The 15,076-nt window shown below is 38.7% G+C and overlaps 1 protein-coding gene across 1 annotated transcript in view; it reads right to left on the bottom strand.

Moving 5' to 3' along the window:
* MSH3 (mutS homolog 3) overlaps positions 1 to 15,076 on the bottom strand; it is a gene marked incomplete at its 5' end in the record, with an annotated part of 186,445 nt that overhangs the window by 106,330 nt on the left and 65,039 nt on the right. Inside the window, 2 exon segments of the mRNA XM_082458025.1 lie at positions 10,762 to 10,871; positions 13,304 to 13,388. Coding sequence (XP_082314151.1) covers positions 10,762 to 10,871; positions 13,304 to 13,388 — 195 coding nt within the window.

The following is a 15,076-nucleotide window of genomic DNA, read 5'->3' on the forward strand; positions in this document are numbered from 1 at the left end:
ATAACTATTTTATACTACTAAGTGTTAATGTGCACTTGGTCAATCAGAACAGAAAGTTGAGCTTCCTAAATTCCCAGGACTTAGTCAAGTTAAAGTATTAAATAAAAGAGAAAGGCTGTGATCCAAGCCCAACCACATACAATAACAGTGCTCAAATGCTAATGGTTGCGTCATTCTGAGAAGGGACTCACACAAAGGCTCTACCTCCTTACCAGTGGTCCTTGAAAATTCTCCTCACGATTCTGACTACAGCTACGGGCAAAAGATAAAATACAGGCAAGTACCAGATTCAGGAGAACGGACCAGGACAGATACTGGACAACTGACATTGTGAGCACACAGCCTCCTTCCCATCACCACTGGAAGCCCCCAGCCAGGTCATCTTATGACTGTCTTCCCATCTTTCTAAAACAAGATGTGGTGGAAAACAGATGCTCTCAAGTCTAACATGGGCTTTCCAGAGAGATGGGCTTGGGTTTGAATCTCACTTTCACCTGATTAGGATGGTGGTGAAGGGGTGGTAGCAGTGCCATTTAAAAAATTCATATATGTGTGTGTGTGTGTGTGTGTGTGTGTGTGTGTGTGTGTATGTATTATATTCTCTATATTATTTACTTTTTAAGAATAAAACATTGCAAACACGCATAAAACACTACCCCAGCTGTATTTCTTTCCCTTTCCTCCCTTCCTAGAAGTGACCATTTTCCTGATGTTAGTAAATATCCTTTCTACTTCTTTTTATATTTCTACCACTTACGTCTGAACCCCTAAACAACACAAATGTGTTACAAAATTCAGATAAATGGTTATTGTGCTCTATGTATTCTTTTATAACATTGTTTTTATGAGATTTACCCACATTGAAACATGTAGACTTGAGGCATTCATTTTAACTGCTATATAATATTCTAATGTATGACCAGATAACTATTTTTCCATTCCCCTACTAATAACTAGGTTGCTTCCAATTTTTTGGTATCACAAAGCCCACAGCTCTCTTCTTGACTGCACAACTGATGCCAGGAACCACAGTAATCCTTTATATGTACCATCTCATTTCGTCCTCACACCACCACTATGGGGTAGGTAATGCAATTCCCATTTTACAGGTAAAGAAACTGAGGTGTACAAAAGTTCATAACTTGACCCAAGTGATACAACTGAATGAGGGAATCAGAACTCAAGCTCAAGTGTCTCATTAACTCCAAAACTGTGCTTTCAGACATGCCCCTATGTGCTTTGCTGGAGGATCTCGGTTAATGAACCTGAGTGTCAGTTTTTCTCATCTATAAAATAGAAGCAGTAACCATCTCTGAGGATAGTTGAAAGAACAGAGATAACACAGATGAAAAATGCAGCACAGTTAGACACTGGTTTCCCTTTCTGCCATTTTCTTTCCACTCATATGATCCTCTTGAGTTTTCATCTTCTGCTTCCCCCACATAGAGACTAGTTTACAGAGGAACAGACCTCACCGCTCAAGCCTCAGCACTTCCCTCTTCCCACCTTGGCTACTCTTCTTTCCTCAACTCTTAGATTTGGACGTCTGCTCCTTTCTACCAAAACATTTCCCTTTCTTTTTTAAAAAAAAAATGTTTCCTTTTCATCCCTAAAATCAATCGAACATTTGCATAAATACCTTCACCTGGACAGATACAATCCAGAATGTTTTTCAAAGGTAAGGGAGATGAAAGATTTTTCAGAATGCTGTACTATAGGAGCAAAATTGCATAATGTTTGCAATTTACAAAATTCATTGTTTTTACAACCTCACTTCAGATACTGAATAAACGTGTGATACATTTAAATAATAATCAAAACACTTGTTTCCATTCCAGAGATGTGTACATTTGATCTGCCCATGCCGAGAGGAGGAAAGATATGAAATAATTGAGCCTATCTGTTATGGATTGAACTGTGTCCCCCAAAAAATATATGTTGAAGACCTCAGTGCCTCAGAATGTGACCTTACTTAGCAATAGGGTTATTGTAGATGTAATTAGTTAAGATGAGGTCATACTAGAATAGGGTAGGCCCCTAATCCAATTTGACTATATTCTTATTAAAAGAATGCCACATGAAGAGAAATGTACACAGGGAGAATACTATGTAAACATAAAGGCAGAGATAAAAGACAACACATCTCCAAGCCAAGTAACACCAAAGACTGCCAACAAACCACCAGAAGCTAGGAGAGAGACACTGAACAGATTCTCCCTCACAGGCCCACTGACATTTTGATCTTGGACTTCTAGACTCCAGAACTGTGAGACAAATTTATGCCATTTAAGCCACCCAGTTTGCGGTACTTTGTTTCGGCGGCCATAGTAAACTAATACACTGTCTAAATCACCAATTATGTAATTCAGATTCTACAGGTATGGTCTTTAAGAGCCATATGAAAATCACGTTGACCTCAAATATCTCTAAGCAAATAAATTCTGACTCAGATGTGTTTAGAGTTATGAGCTAGACCTTTTTACATGATACTTAAAACTAGCTATGCCTGAGGTGGATGATAGCCCCTTCCTGTCACCCAGCCTGGCTTCCTTACTAAGTCACATGACTTTCTCTGATCAACTTCTATCTATTCTAATTCCACTAGGGGTTTGACAAGAATGCAAGATGTCACCACACCATTTCTTCCACTGTTAAGTACAATGTTTTCATACCTGAACAAGCAATTATTCCACTAAAAGAGAAGAAATGATTTCTCAGGACCAATTCTGTGGCACGAAAACAAGGAATCACATGAAAGAAAACTGCTTCTAAGGTTCTTTTAAAATCAAGAAGTTTTTCTTAGAAAAATAAACTTCCCTTATATAGGTTTGCCTTTATTTTCAAAGCCTAGTGAGAACCCTAAGATTTTCAAATGGATTCATTTGTTCATAATTTCTTAATCATCTGTTATATTCAAAGTACTATGAGCTGCCAGTGTATTCTATGTGTGTGTTTGGGGTGGAGTAGTAAGAAACAGGACATAATTGAGAGGAGATAACTTTCTATAGCAGGAGGAAGGAGAAGAAGGAGGACTTCTCAAGGGAGGAGTCTGGGTTAGGACTTTAATGAGTCATTCTTTTCATTATCCATTCAATAAGTACTTACCAGACTAGACTACAAAGCCACAGTAATCAAAACAGTATGATATTGGCACAGAAAGCAGATACATAGATCCATGGAACAAAATAGAGAGCCCATGGTCAATTAATGCACGTATGGTCAATTAATCTATGACAAAGAAGGCAAGAAGGTACAGTGGACAAAAGACAGTTTCTTCAGTAAGTGGTGCTGGGAAAACTGAACAGTTATATGTAAATCAATGAAATTAGAACATTCCTCACACCATACGCAAAAATAAACTCAAAATGGATTAAAGACATAAATGAAAGGCCTGAAACCATAAAAATCCTAAAAGAGGACATAGGCAGAACAATCTTCGACATAAATTGTAGCAATATTGTTTTGGCTCTGTCTCCTAAGGCAAAAGAAATAAAAGCAAAAATAAACAAATGGTGCCTAATTAAACCTAAAAGCTTTTGCACAGCAAAGGAAACCATCAACAAAATGAGAAGACAACCTACTGAATGGGAGAAAATATTTGCAAATGATATGACCAATAAGGAGCTAATATCCAAAATATAAAAACAGCTCAGGGTTTCCCTGGTGGCGCAGTGGTTGAGAGTCTGCCTGCCAATGCAGGGGACATGGGTTTGGGCCCTGGTCTGGGAGGATCCCACATGCCGCGGAGCAACTGGGGCCGTGAGCCACAATTGCTGAGCCTGCGCGTCTGGAGCCTGTGCTCCACAGCAAGAGAGGCCGCGATAATGAGAGGCCCGCGCACCGCGATGAAGAGTGGCCCCCACTTGCCGCAACTAGAGAAAGCCCTCGCACAGAAACGAAGACCCAACACAGCCATAAATAAATTAATTAATTAAAAACAGCTCATACAGCTCAATATCAAAAAAAAAAAAACAACCGGATTCCAAAATGGGCAGAAGACCTGAACAGACATTTTTCCAAAGAAGATATACAGATGGCCAACAGGCGCATGAAAAGATGCACAACATCGCTCATCACCAGAGAAACGCAAATCATTACGTTTGATAGAAGGGGATATTGATATTGCAGTGATACAAGGGGATATCACCTCACACCTGTCAAAATCGCTATCATCAAAAGGTCTACAAATAACAAATGTTGGAGAGGATATGGAAAAAGGGAACCCTAACACACTGTTGGCGAGACCGTAAATTGGTAAAGAGCATGGAGGTTTCTCAAAAAACTAAAAATAGAACTACCATATGATCCAGCGACTCTCCTGCTGGGTATATATCTGAAGAAAACAAAAACACTAATTCAAAAAGATACATACACCCCAATGTTCATTGCAGCATTATTTACAATAGCCAAGATATGGAAGCAACCTAAATGTCCATCAATAGATGAACTGATAAAGAAGATGTGGTATATTTATACAATGGAATATTATCCAGCCATAAAAAAGAATGAAATTCTGCCATTTGCAAGAATGTGGATGGACCTAGAGAGTATTATGCTTGTGAAATAAGTCAGAAGGAGAAAGACAAATATTCTACTCTATCACTTATATGTGAAATTTAAAAAATAAAACAAGCAAATTTATGTAACAAAACAGAAATAGACTCCATAGACATTGAGAACAAACTAGTGGTTACCAAGGGGGAGAGGGAAAGGTGGAGGGGCAAGATAGGGGTATGAGATTAAGAGATACAAACTATTATGTATAGAATAAATAAACAAGGATATATTGTATAAACAGGGAATTATAGCCATTATTTTGTAATAACTTTAAATTGAATATAATCTAAAAAAATATTCAATCACTATGTTTTACAATATTATATAAGTTTCAGGTATACAACACAGTGATAATGTTGTGAATCAACTATACAACTATACCTCAATTTAAAAAAAGAAATACTGATATATGCTACAACATGAATGAACCTTGAAGATATTATGCTAAGTGGTAAGATAGTCACAAAAATACAAACCTTGTATTATTCCACTTATATGAGGTACCTAGAATAGTCAACTTCATAGAGACAGAAAGTAATATGGTGTTTGCCAGAGTTTAGGAAAAAGGAGTAATGAGAAGTTATTCATGAATATGTACTGAGTTTCAGTTTTGCAAGATGAAAAGAGCTCTGAAGATGGACTGTGGTGATGGTTGCAAAATACTAATGTATTTAATACACTTAAAATGTACTTAATGAATGTACTGTACTTAATGACATGTACACATAAAAATGATTAAGATAAATTTTACATTACATGTATTTGACATTAATAATACATATTTTGTTTAAAAAGTGCAAATGTAGAAAAATGAGCACGGGGAAAAATACTTATCAAATGCTTGTTATAAATGAAACACACAGTTGAGTGAGACAGGCAGATATTAAACAAACACTGATAAACAAATATCAATCATAATAAGTCCTATACACTATCCAAGAATAATACGAAGAACATAATTTAGATTAGGAGGTCAGAGAAAACCTCTCTGAAGAACTAACACTTTAAGGTAAAACCTAAAGAACAAAGCAGTTAGCTGTGTAAAAACTGACGAGCAAGAAAAGAATATTCTAGGTAGAGAGACGAGTAAATGCAGAGACCACGAGAAGAGAAAAAGCTCTGGGATGCTCAGGAACTAAAGGAAGGCCAGAGTGAACAGACGACAATGAATGCATGAATGCACAGGAGAGTCAGACAGAACAGCCATGTTTAAGAATTTTAATTTTATTTGAAGCACAATGGAAAGCCAATGAAGAGTTTAAGGCAGGGGAGTAACATGATTCAGCTTTTATTTTCAAAAAAGAGATCCGTTAGGAGGATACTGCAGCAGTCCAAGTGGGAATGACTGCAGTCAAGATGGCAAGACATGCACAGTCTCTGGATATATTTTAGAGGTAAAAGCAATAGGACTTAGTATTAGATTGGATGTGGTTGTCAAAAGGAAATGTCCAGAGTAACTCCCAGGTTTCTGGCCCAAGCAACGCATTAGGTGGAGGGGACAGGGAACCAGGAGGAGGAATAGGGTTGAATACATTAAGTTTGAGATGCCTGTGATACACATATGTGTTTAGGAGCCTGAGTTGAATATATAAGCCTGGAGAATAGAGGAGAGTAAGGACCAAAGATACAAATTTGAGAATCACTGACATTTTGATATTTATGGTCATGTGCATAGGTAAGTTCATTGGAGAGAAGAGAAGGGGAGGAAAGGATAAGGGAAGGAAGAAAGCTGAGCTCCTAAGGTTCAGGCCTCAGGAACTCCAACATTTAAAAGATACACAGAAGATGAACAGTGAGCAAAGGAAACTTTGAAGAAGCAGCCAGCAGGTTAGGAGGGAGACAAAAATGAGCAGTTTCCACTTTAGAAAAAGGGAACAGACTGTACAAAGGTCCAGAAATAAATCACACCTTAGTGCTGTGAGAACTGTAAATAGTAGGGAGCAAAACATAATCAGATATACATTTTTTAAAAAAAATCATCTTTGGGTAATGCAGATAGAAACAGAGAAGGGCAATACCGGAGGCATGGAGATGCTTAGCTTCCTTAATAAAAAGTCTTTCATGAAAAGGCTTTCATCTGAGTGCCTTTCATAAAAAGTGATTTTACAAAAAGGCAAGATGATATAATACTACTTCTTGCAGAGAGACGTTTTCATCATTGATCAAAATAGTTCATCCACTAGAAGGGGAGGAACTGATTTCTCAGGTTCCCTTTGTGGTTAATAATCTGCTGTTCTATAAGTGTGTGTGCACACCTGCACACGCATGTACACACACACACACACACACACACACACACACACACACACACACACAGCTGCATTTCCAAGAAATCACTATCTCACTGAAGGAAATGTCTTATTTCCAATTTATTCTGCATACTCATGTCAAACATTTCCTGAGGCAGAGACATGCTAGTGGATGTGTGGGTCTGGAGCTGCGGGAGATAATGGAGACAAAGTCATCAGCACATGAGTTACAGGAGAAGCCATGGTCACAGATAAGATCCTAAGTAGTGTTGAAAGTAAGAAGATGCCCCAGGAAAGAACCACGGGTAACATCAACACTTAAGGTGCAGGGAGAAGAAGAGGTACTCATGGAGAAAACTCAGAACTTACCTTTGCTTAATATTTCAAAATATAGGGTAAGTTACTGAATCTTGAATACTCTTCTAAGATGACCAAATCTGCCTTGGAAATTAATATTTTGCCTAAAATACCATTTTAGATACTCATCCCACACTTTTCAAAGTTTTATGCCCCTCCCCCCTCCCAACCAGTCACTATTTACAAGCAGAATTTGCATTTTGGGGCTTGTGGACAAAACCAATAAAGTACCTATGGTATATGTATAAAAGATTGACAAGACCATATCAACTAAAAGAAGCAGAAGAAATTCAAAGATGGAATCTCGAAAAAAATGAATTCAATATAATTTAATTTTAAAAGGTCTTAGGACTAATGGCTTGCCAACACGGCATTCAGTTATAAGAAGCCAGAGACCTACACTGAAGAATCTTCTTGCCTAAAATTACAGAACTGATAAAACGTATGGGGCACAACACATAAGAAAGCATAACCTAGTTATAAAAGCCAATGTGGTTTCAGTAGAGTAACATCTGACCTCAATAACCCAAGTGAATTCTTTGAATCAGTAAGTATAGGGTAAAAGCCATTTATACTTTCTAGAAAGTCACTAGAAAAATTTGCACCAAAGAGGCCATTTTATAGAATAAAAAGTAGTGGGGGGGCTTCCCTGGTGGCGCAGTGGTTGAGAATCTGCCTGCTAATGCAGGGGACACGGGTTCGAGCCCTGGTCTGGGAAGATCCCACATGCCGCGGAGCAACTAGGCCCGTGAGCCACAACCACTGAGCCTGCGCGTCTGGAGCCTGTGCTCCGCCGCAACAAGAGAGGCCACGATAGTGAGAGGCCCACGCACCGCGATGAAGAGTGGCCCCCGCTCGCCGCAACTGGAGAAAGCCCTCGCACAGAAACGAAGACCCAACACAGCCATAAATAAATAAATAAATAAATAAATAAATAAAATTTAAAAAAAAAAAAAAAGTAGTGGGAGTGGAAAATCCTCTGAAACTTGAAACACTTGTTCCTGAATTTATGAACTGTGTGATTGCCCTGGAAGCTAAAATAGGCTAAAAATATAAAAAAGATCCTAAAGGATTTAAGAGGATTCACGGATGACTGACAAATAATGGGCTCTTGAAGAACTTTGGGAGATCCACCTTATATCTTGCTAAGTTCCCTTGTCACCAATTATTTGTTGTATGATCTCACTATAGACGAAAACTAGGCCCTAAACTAACCTTTGGCTGCCTATGTCAGAGACAGAATATTAGCCTGGATGCATGGCACCTAATGTTAGTACTAAAACAACAACAACAATAAATATATAGCTGAACTACCGACTAATCAGCTGAAGATTTTCTCTAGGTATTTGTTTGGAAGACATGGCAAGTGCAATTAAGATATAACTGGAATTCTTTTGAAGTCAATTTTTTTTATAAACACATTTTTATTTATTAATATTTACTTATTTATTTTTGGCTGTGTCGGGTCTTAGTTGCGGTGCACGGGCTTCTCTCCAGTTGTGGCGCATGGGCTCTGTAGTTGTGGCATGCAGGCTCTCTAATTGTGGCACACGAGTTCAGCCCCACGGCATGTGGGATCTCAGTTCCCTGACCAGGGATCGAACCCTCATCCCCTGCACTGGAAGGCAGATTCTTAACCACTGGACCACCAGGGAAGTCCCTGAATTCAATTTTAATGGATTAAAGTTTTAAAACTATGACAAAATAAAAATGGCAAAGGAAGAAGTTTTTGTGTGCCTGTTTTCAGCTATATATGTTTTAGGCTGGTCTAAAGTTCATACTTGAAAGCACTGGAGTTCAATGCATGGAGTACCTTCTCTCAGCCTTTCTGGGAAAGGAGGGTCCCAAAGAGTACATGATCAGCCCCTAAAGAGCATACAATATGGTCTACTGAATTTATCTCAAATTAATCCTGTTTATACAAAACAAATTTAACAACAGAAATAAAAAATTTAATTTGCATGAAAAAGTCTGCTAGCAAGTCTGTTTCTGTTGAATATTTCAACCAACCAAATAAAATAATAAGAATAATGTGGATGCTTTAGATGCCTTTCTATCAGCCAGAAGGCAACACCCCTGATATTGCCGTCCGCAGACTATCTACAGAAAGCCATCTTGTCTGCTTTTGCTCCATGAGGTATCTTTATCTCGTTTGAATACTGAACCAAAGTAGATACTTCCATTTTCAGAATTCCTTCTTTACCTAGTCAGTTTCCCCTGTCCGAAGGTCTTTATGGTCAAGAAAAGAAATCGTAATGACCCACTAAAAGCTGAAGTGATTTAGTAACCAATCATCATCAGAACAGTATCTTAAAGCTTAGGACTAACAGTAACAGCATCTGCTATCCTTTGCCAAAGATGGCTGTTTACTAAGCACAGCATAAGATGCAGCCGTGAGTGAGGCTGCTGTGCAGTTTAAGAGACGATGCACGTAAAGCCCGTAGCATAGTGCTTGCTACATGATAAAGAGCTCAAAACTGGCAGTGAAGATTACTGCCTCATTCTATTCCTTACAGCAGCCCTGTGAGGAGGTACTGTACCACTGCAAAGGTGAGAACACGGTGGGCTAGGGGGTGGTGAGCTGCAGCCTTAGTGGGACTGACTCAGTTGACAGAGCCCACTAACAGCACCAGCACTACACTCTCTCTGGTCCGTCCATATGGGAAGCTGTTCAAGATGGATTCAATACTGATTTTAAATCTAGGCTCTACCAGCTGTGAAACATTAAGCAAGTTATTGAAGCTCTCTGAATCTGTTTACTCATCTCAAGGACCCACCCTCAGGGGATAAGTCTGAATATTAAATACTGGTACATAGTAAAAGCACAATAAATAATAGCATTCATTCATTCAGTCCGTCAGTCAACATTATTTGGACTCCTACTACGTGGCAGGCATAGGTCACAGCTCCCAAATCTATCTGCATGTCAGAATCATCTGGGAGCTTTTAAAAATTCCAACTCCCAGGCCACACTGGAGGCCACTGAAATCACAATATCTGGGGGTTGGATACAGGCGTTAAGTATTTCGAAGCTTCCCAGGTGATTCCAACGTGCAGAAACCACTGTGTTTTAGGCACCAGACTCACCTACCTTCCCTGAAAGCACACCTAGTTTACTCATCCTACCTTCTTAAACATCTCACATCTAAGCCCTCTTTCAGATTCCTACTGTTACTTCTTTAGCTCAGGTCCTCAGAACCTCTCTGTGAACTTGCTAACTTGTTCCCCACCCATGGCCACTTTGTCTGCTCCCACGCACAAGCCAGCTCTGATCCGATCACTCCCATGTACAGAATCACTGGATTAACCTCCTCTGGCTACCAGCTCCTCAGCCCAGCCTTCAAAGCCCTCAACAAAAGGCAGTGCCCCATCTCCCCAGCCTCTCTCTCCCTACACCCTTATGCTACTGATGACCCAAACTTACTGGTTAACTCACTTTCTCCGGGCGGACCCCATGTCTTCCAACTGAAAGCAGACTCGTTCTTAGGGATAAGGAAAAAAATCTTCCCGATAATAGTCTATTGCCAAATACAAAATAAAATCTTCCCTGATTGAAAACAGTGTTCAGATTAAACACACAAAAGACAATTCCTTTTACCTTAGTTTAAGGAGTGGCTGGGTCACCCACTTCTTTAACTTCCGTCTCCCAAATGAAGTTTTAGTATGGTCTAAAACCCAAAATAAACTTCCTTTGGTTTTCATATCAGTCTAAAAAAGACCAGAAAACAAGGTTTATTAACTAGATGATTGTATTTGTACCAAAACTGCTAGCTGTTCATGCGTCCTCATTATTCCATAGATCTCAATTTTAAATGTTACACCCTAGCATAAAACAGAGCTCAAAACAGGTGTTCATTTAACGCCACATGAATGAATGTATACATACACACATCCTTATATACACAAAGTACTGATATTTTACACAAGAAAGATATAGTCTATGTATAGTTTTTAGTTAACTAACAATAAATTATTGAGAAGTCTCTTTTGAAATGTTTGTCCTAAACATCTCAAAAATATAACTGCATCCTTTCCTGTCTTGGAAAGCACAGTGAAGATAATTTCATTTTCCTTTGGCAGTTCAGTACCTCCCACTACCTAAGAGTTGCCATTCTAAAGACAGATACTCTCATGACAACACTGAACAAGTTTAAGGAGAGAAGTGAACCTGTACTGCACTCTAGGACTGTACCCCTGAAGGGTTTGATTTTAGTCTGTTTTATTAAATCCTTAGCAAATATTTATCTATGCTTTAACACTTTAAAGTTAAGCCATTAAAAAAATTTTACAATTAACTGGAGATGGTATTAAATTTTACCAAGGTTTCATTGTAGTACAAAATGTCTAATAACAGGTTTAGTTCTATTTGGAACATAAAGTTGTTTTCATCTGATTTTTTTCTTTTTTTTTTACTCTTTCCTTTTCCTTCAAATCAACGAGCAGGTACTTACAGAATACCTCCTGTGTGCTCAGTAGAATAACTGGCAAAGGTATATTAAGACATGGTCCCTCCCTCAGGGCACTTACATCCAAGTGTGGGAGAAAAGACTCCTAATGAGGAGTCACAATGCCACCTAGCAGAAATCAACTATAAAAAGTGTGCTATAACCTCTCCAGGCCTTAGGAGTTTAAAGCAGAGCACACACGGAAACTACAGTGGTCATGGAAGGCTCCCTAAGGACGAGCTGGGCAGGCAGAGCAGACCTGAGGAGAATCCACATCAGTGACTGCACCATCCCTTCCTGAGACGAGAGCCTGACTGCCTGCACCACAGTAAAGGGTCCCAGGAAGAGTACGGTGGAGGGGAATCATTCTCTAATTACCTGGCATCACTGGAGAAGCAGGCTCAGACAAGAGAGGGAGAGGTGGGGGAGACCTGAGTCCTGTTATACCTTTGCTCTCCCTGACAGCCAGCTCCCTCCTCATGACCCCTTTCCATTGCTCTATGGTAAAGGAGGCCAAAGCCGAAGCACAAAGACAAGCAGAAGATGCTAATTCTCAGCTTCTATTTCTACAAGGGCCCAAGTCCTGATAAAGAAAGGGATTTTAGAGGGTATTCTGATGACGGATGATTTCTGCCTTAGGAATCTGATTTCAGAACTGACTCCACTGTAATAGGATGTGAACAGGGAGGATGTGGCAGAAATAAAGAAATCTTAGAATACTGGGGCTGTGTCTGCAGGCTTTGACTGTGGGCTCTTCTTCACCCCAGAAATGCGCTTTTGTTTGCTACCTCGGGGATGTAGACAGAGTTGATGAGAAAGACTTGCGGGAAATATGCTCAACTTCCGGATGACAGAGTGACATGATAAAAATGTTATTGCATAAAAGGAAGGCTGACCCCAGTATACAAGGACAACCTGGCAGAGGGAGAAACCAAGTGAGAGAAACTAGACAGCAATATACAAATCCAGGAGTCAGGAGAATAAATTCAGCATTTACTTTAATTCACAGCAGTTCTAGTGATTCACAGCAGATGGTTCAGCTTTTCCACTACTTACTCAAATGACCTGGAACTGCTTTTTCTTTCTGTGACTTTACGGTATAATAACATTAGTTTTACAATATAATATCTTACATTTCCAAGTGATAGTTTAATACATGAAAGCAATAATTTTAATGTCTTCATTATCGTTCTCATTCATCAATAAAGGGCAAGTAAACAATGATGGAAGTTTGTGAAGTGGAATATTATGCATCTTACAGTCAAACAAACTGAGTATCAGAGAAACTTGTTTTATATGCTGGATAATGAAGTAAGACTGCAGACATTTCAACAATCAGTTAAAAGTATGTAGAAAAAACATAACCAAGCAGACCAAAAAAATCCACTTTACATTAATTTCCAAAGATGATGCCTTTCCAAAGAAATATTTGATAAAGAAATTATCAGGATGGACATGTTGCTTCAATCATTAAAAAAGCACAGCTCTATAGCTCCCAACGTAACCCCCAAGTAAGTATTTCATGTATTTGGTTCTCAAAAAAAGTGAGCACTGCAGTTACCAGCAGATGTCAGGCAGAGCTGTCAGCTGAAGACAACACTGTCTTCACCTGCATACCTAAGAACAGACTGCTACCTTATCCCAAAATTTTTTTCAAAACTATTTTGAATCTAATAGGCCTTATGTTTACCTGACCTGATTCTGAAGGATTTCCAGGTTCCTTAATGTTGTTCCATTAATTGTCATAAATTCCATTTCACCTGACAACTGTTTAAAATTCCTGTAAAAGAATGAAATATGAGCCATGATGTAAGTGCATAAAGAAATAGAAAAACTAATTTAGGCATTAGAAATATTCCAGTAACATGATTTCCTGCGATAGGAAATCAAACCAAAAAAAGCCAAAAAGAATATTCATTATGAGAGTATCTTCTATCGACGCTGGGTGCTGTTAGGTAAACTGCTGTGAAAGGACAGCTGTTGTCACACCAAAACCAAGAACTAGGAAGGGAAGTAATGGTACCAACAATTTTAAATTTTTTTTATATTTCCAGTAATAGAACCAAACATAGTCTTTTATCACTGGCAGAGCAAGTGGTGGTCTCTTCAGGAAAAGCTATGCAATTTGCTAGAAAAAATGTCAGCATACTTAAAAACGTCCTCCTTATTCTTTAGCATGAGATCATCCTGACAAACACTTTAAAAGCTTTTAATCAACATTCCAGTATGTGCAAATGTTATTTACTCTATAATTAAGACCACAAATTAATGTGGCTCTGTTTTAGTAGAGTATAAAACTGAAAAAGTAGAAATTACTTCCTTAAGTTCAAAGAATTCACATTCTCCATATGTCCCTGTAACTATCCCAAACTAGATTAAAAATTCAATAAATTTCAAATAAACTTGACTATTGAGTTCAATGTGATTAATAAATGTATGTACAATTCAAATTTTGTCCTTATTAGTCTGTCATGTTAAAAAGTATATTAATCAATGCATTACTAATCCAGTAATTAATTTCCTTTATAAGCCAGTCCTTTGACATTTCTGTCCACAGCACTTACAGATTTGATGGCTCATTTTTCAAAGCAAGAAAAATAACAGCAAGTCACTAAACTATTTGGAGGGAAAGCATGAGTGTTTGCATCATAAAACTAACCCCCCTCATCATGGCCGAAATAAGATGTAAATGAAATCCAGCTTCCTAAGCCAGTTATGGAAGCAAGCTTTCATCCAGGAATCTAGAGCCTAAAATCAGAGCCCAAGGAGCCAGTGCTCATTGAGAGATGCCTCCACTTCTAGATGACTCCCACAACTAAGGTTCCAGAGCCCTGAAAAAGAAATAACTTACTGCATATTAGGAATGTTGCCTAGTAACTGAACACTGTCCCCTGGCAGTGTAATTTACCTGCGACAGGTTTGACCTAGCTTCCAAAGGATGACTTGTTAATGATTTTTAGAGGGAAGCAACTCCAACACTGATAGTAGGTGTGTGTAGACCATTCTCTCCTTCTTATAACCATGAACTTAATTTGCCTTGCATTACAGTAATTTAACTTCTTCTGCTATCCTCATTAATAGAGCTAAGCTCCTTGGAGGCATGGGTTCTTTGTGTCTTATACATTTTGCAGCACCTGCAGAGCCTAGCAGAAAGTATATGCTCAGCAAAGGTCTGCCATCTTTCTATAGGGAGGCCAGTTTGGGTTTGTTTGGTTTCCTTTGAGTCATAAAGCCTAGAAATGTATGTGAAACACCCAGAGACAGTAATAAAATGTAAAGCATTATTTTCAGGAAGAAACAATTAGGCAGTGATTTGCTGTACAGCTGACAGATGTTCACACACCTTCATGGTCAAAGATACAAGTTGGAAGTATTGCTAGCCTGGACTCTGAGTTGCTATCTAACCAGTTCCCATGTGTTTAAAGAAAAGTCATTTACTTCCCCTGTTCTTGACAGGTTTAACCTACA

Source organism: Balaenoptera physalus (genome assembly GCF_965194825.1).
Source record: "Balaenoptera physalus genome assembly, chromosome: 3".
Taxonomy (NCBI): Eukaryota; Metazoa; Chordata; class Mammalia; order Artiodactyla; family Balaenopteridae; genus Balaenoptera; species Balaenoptera physalus.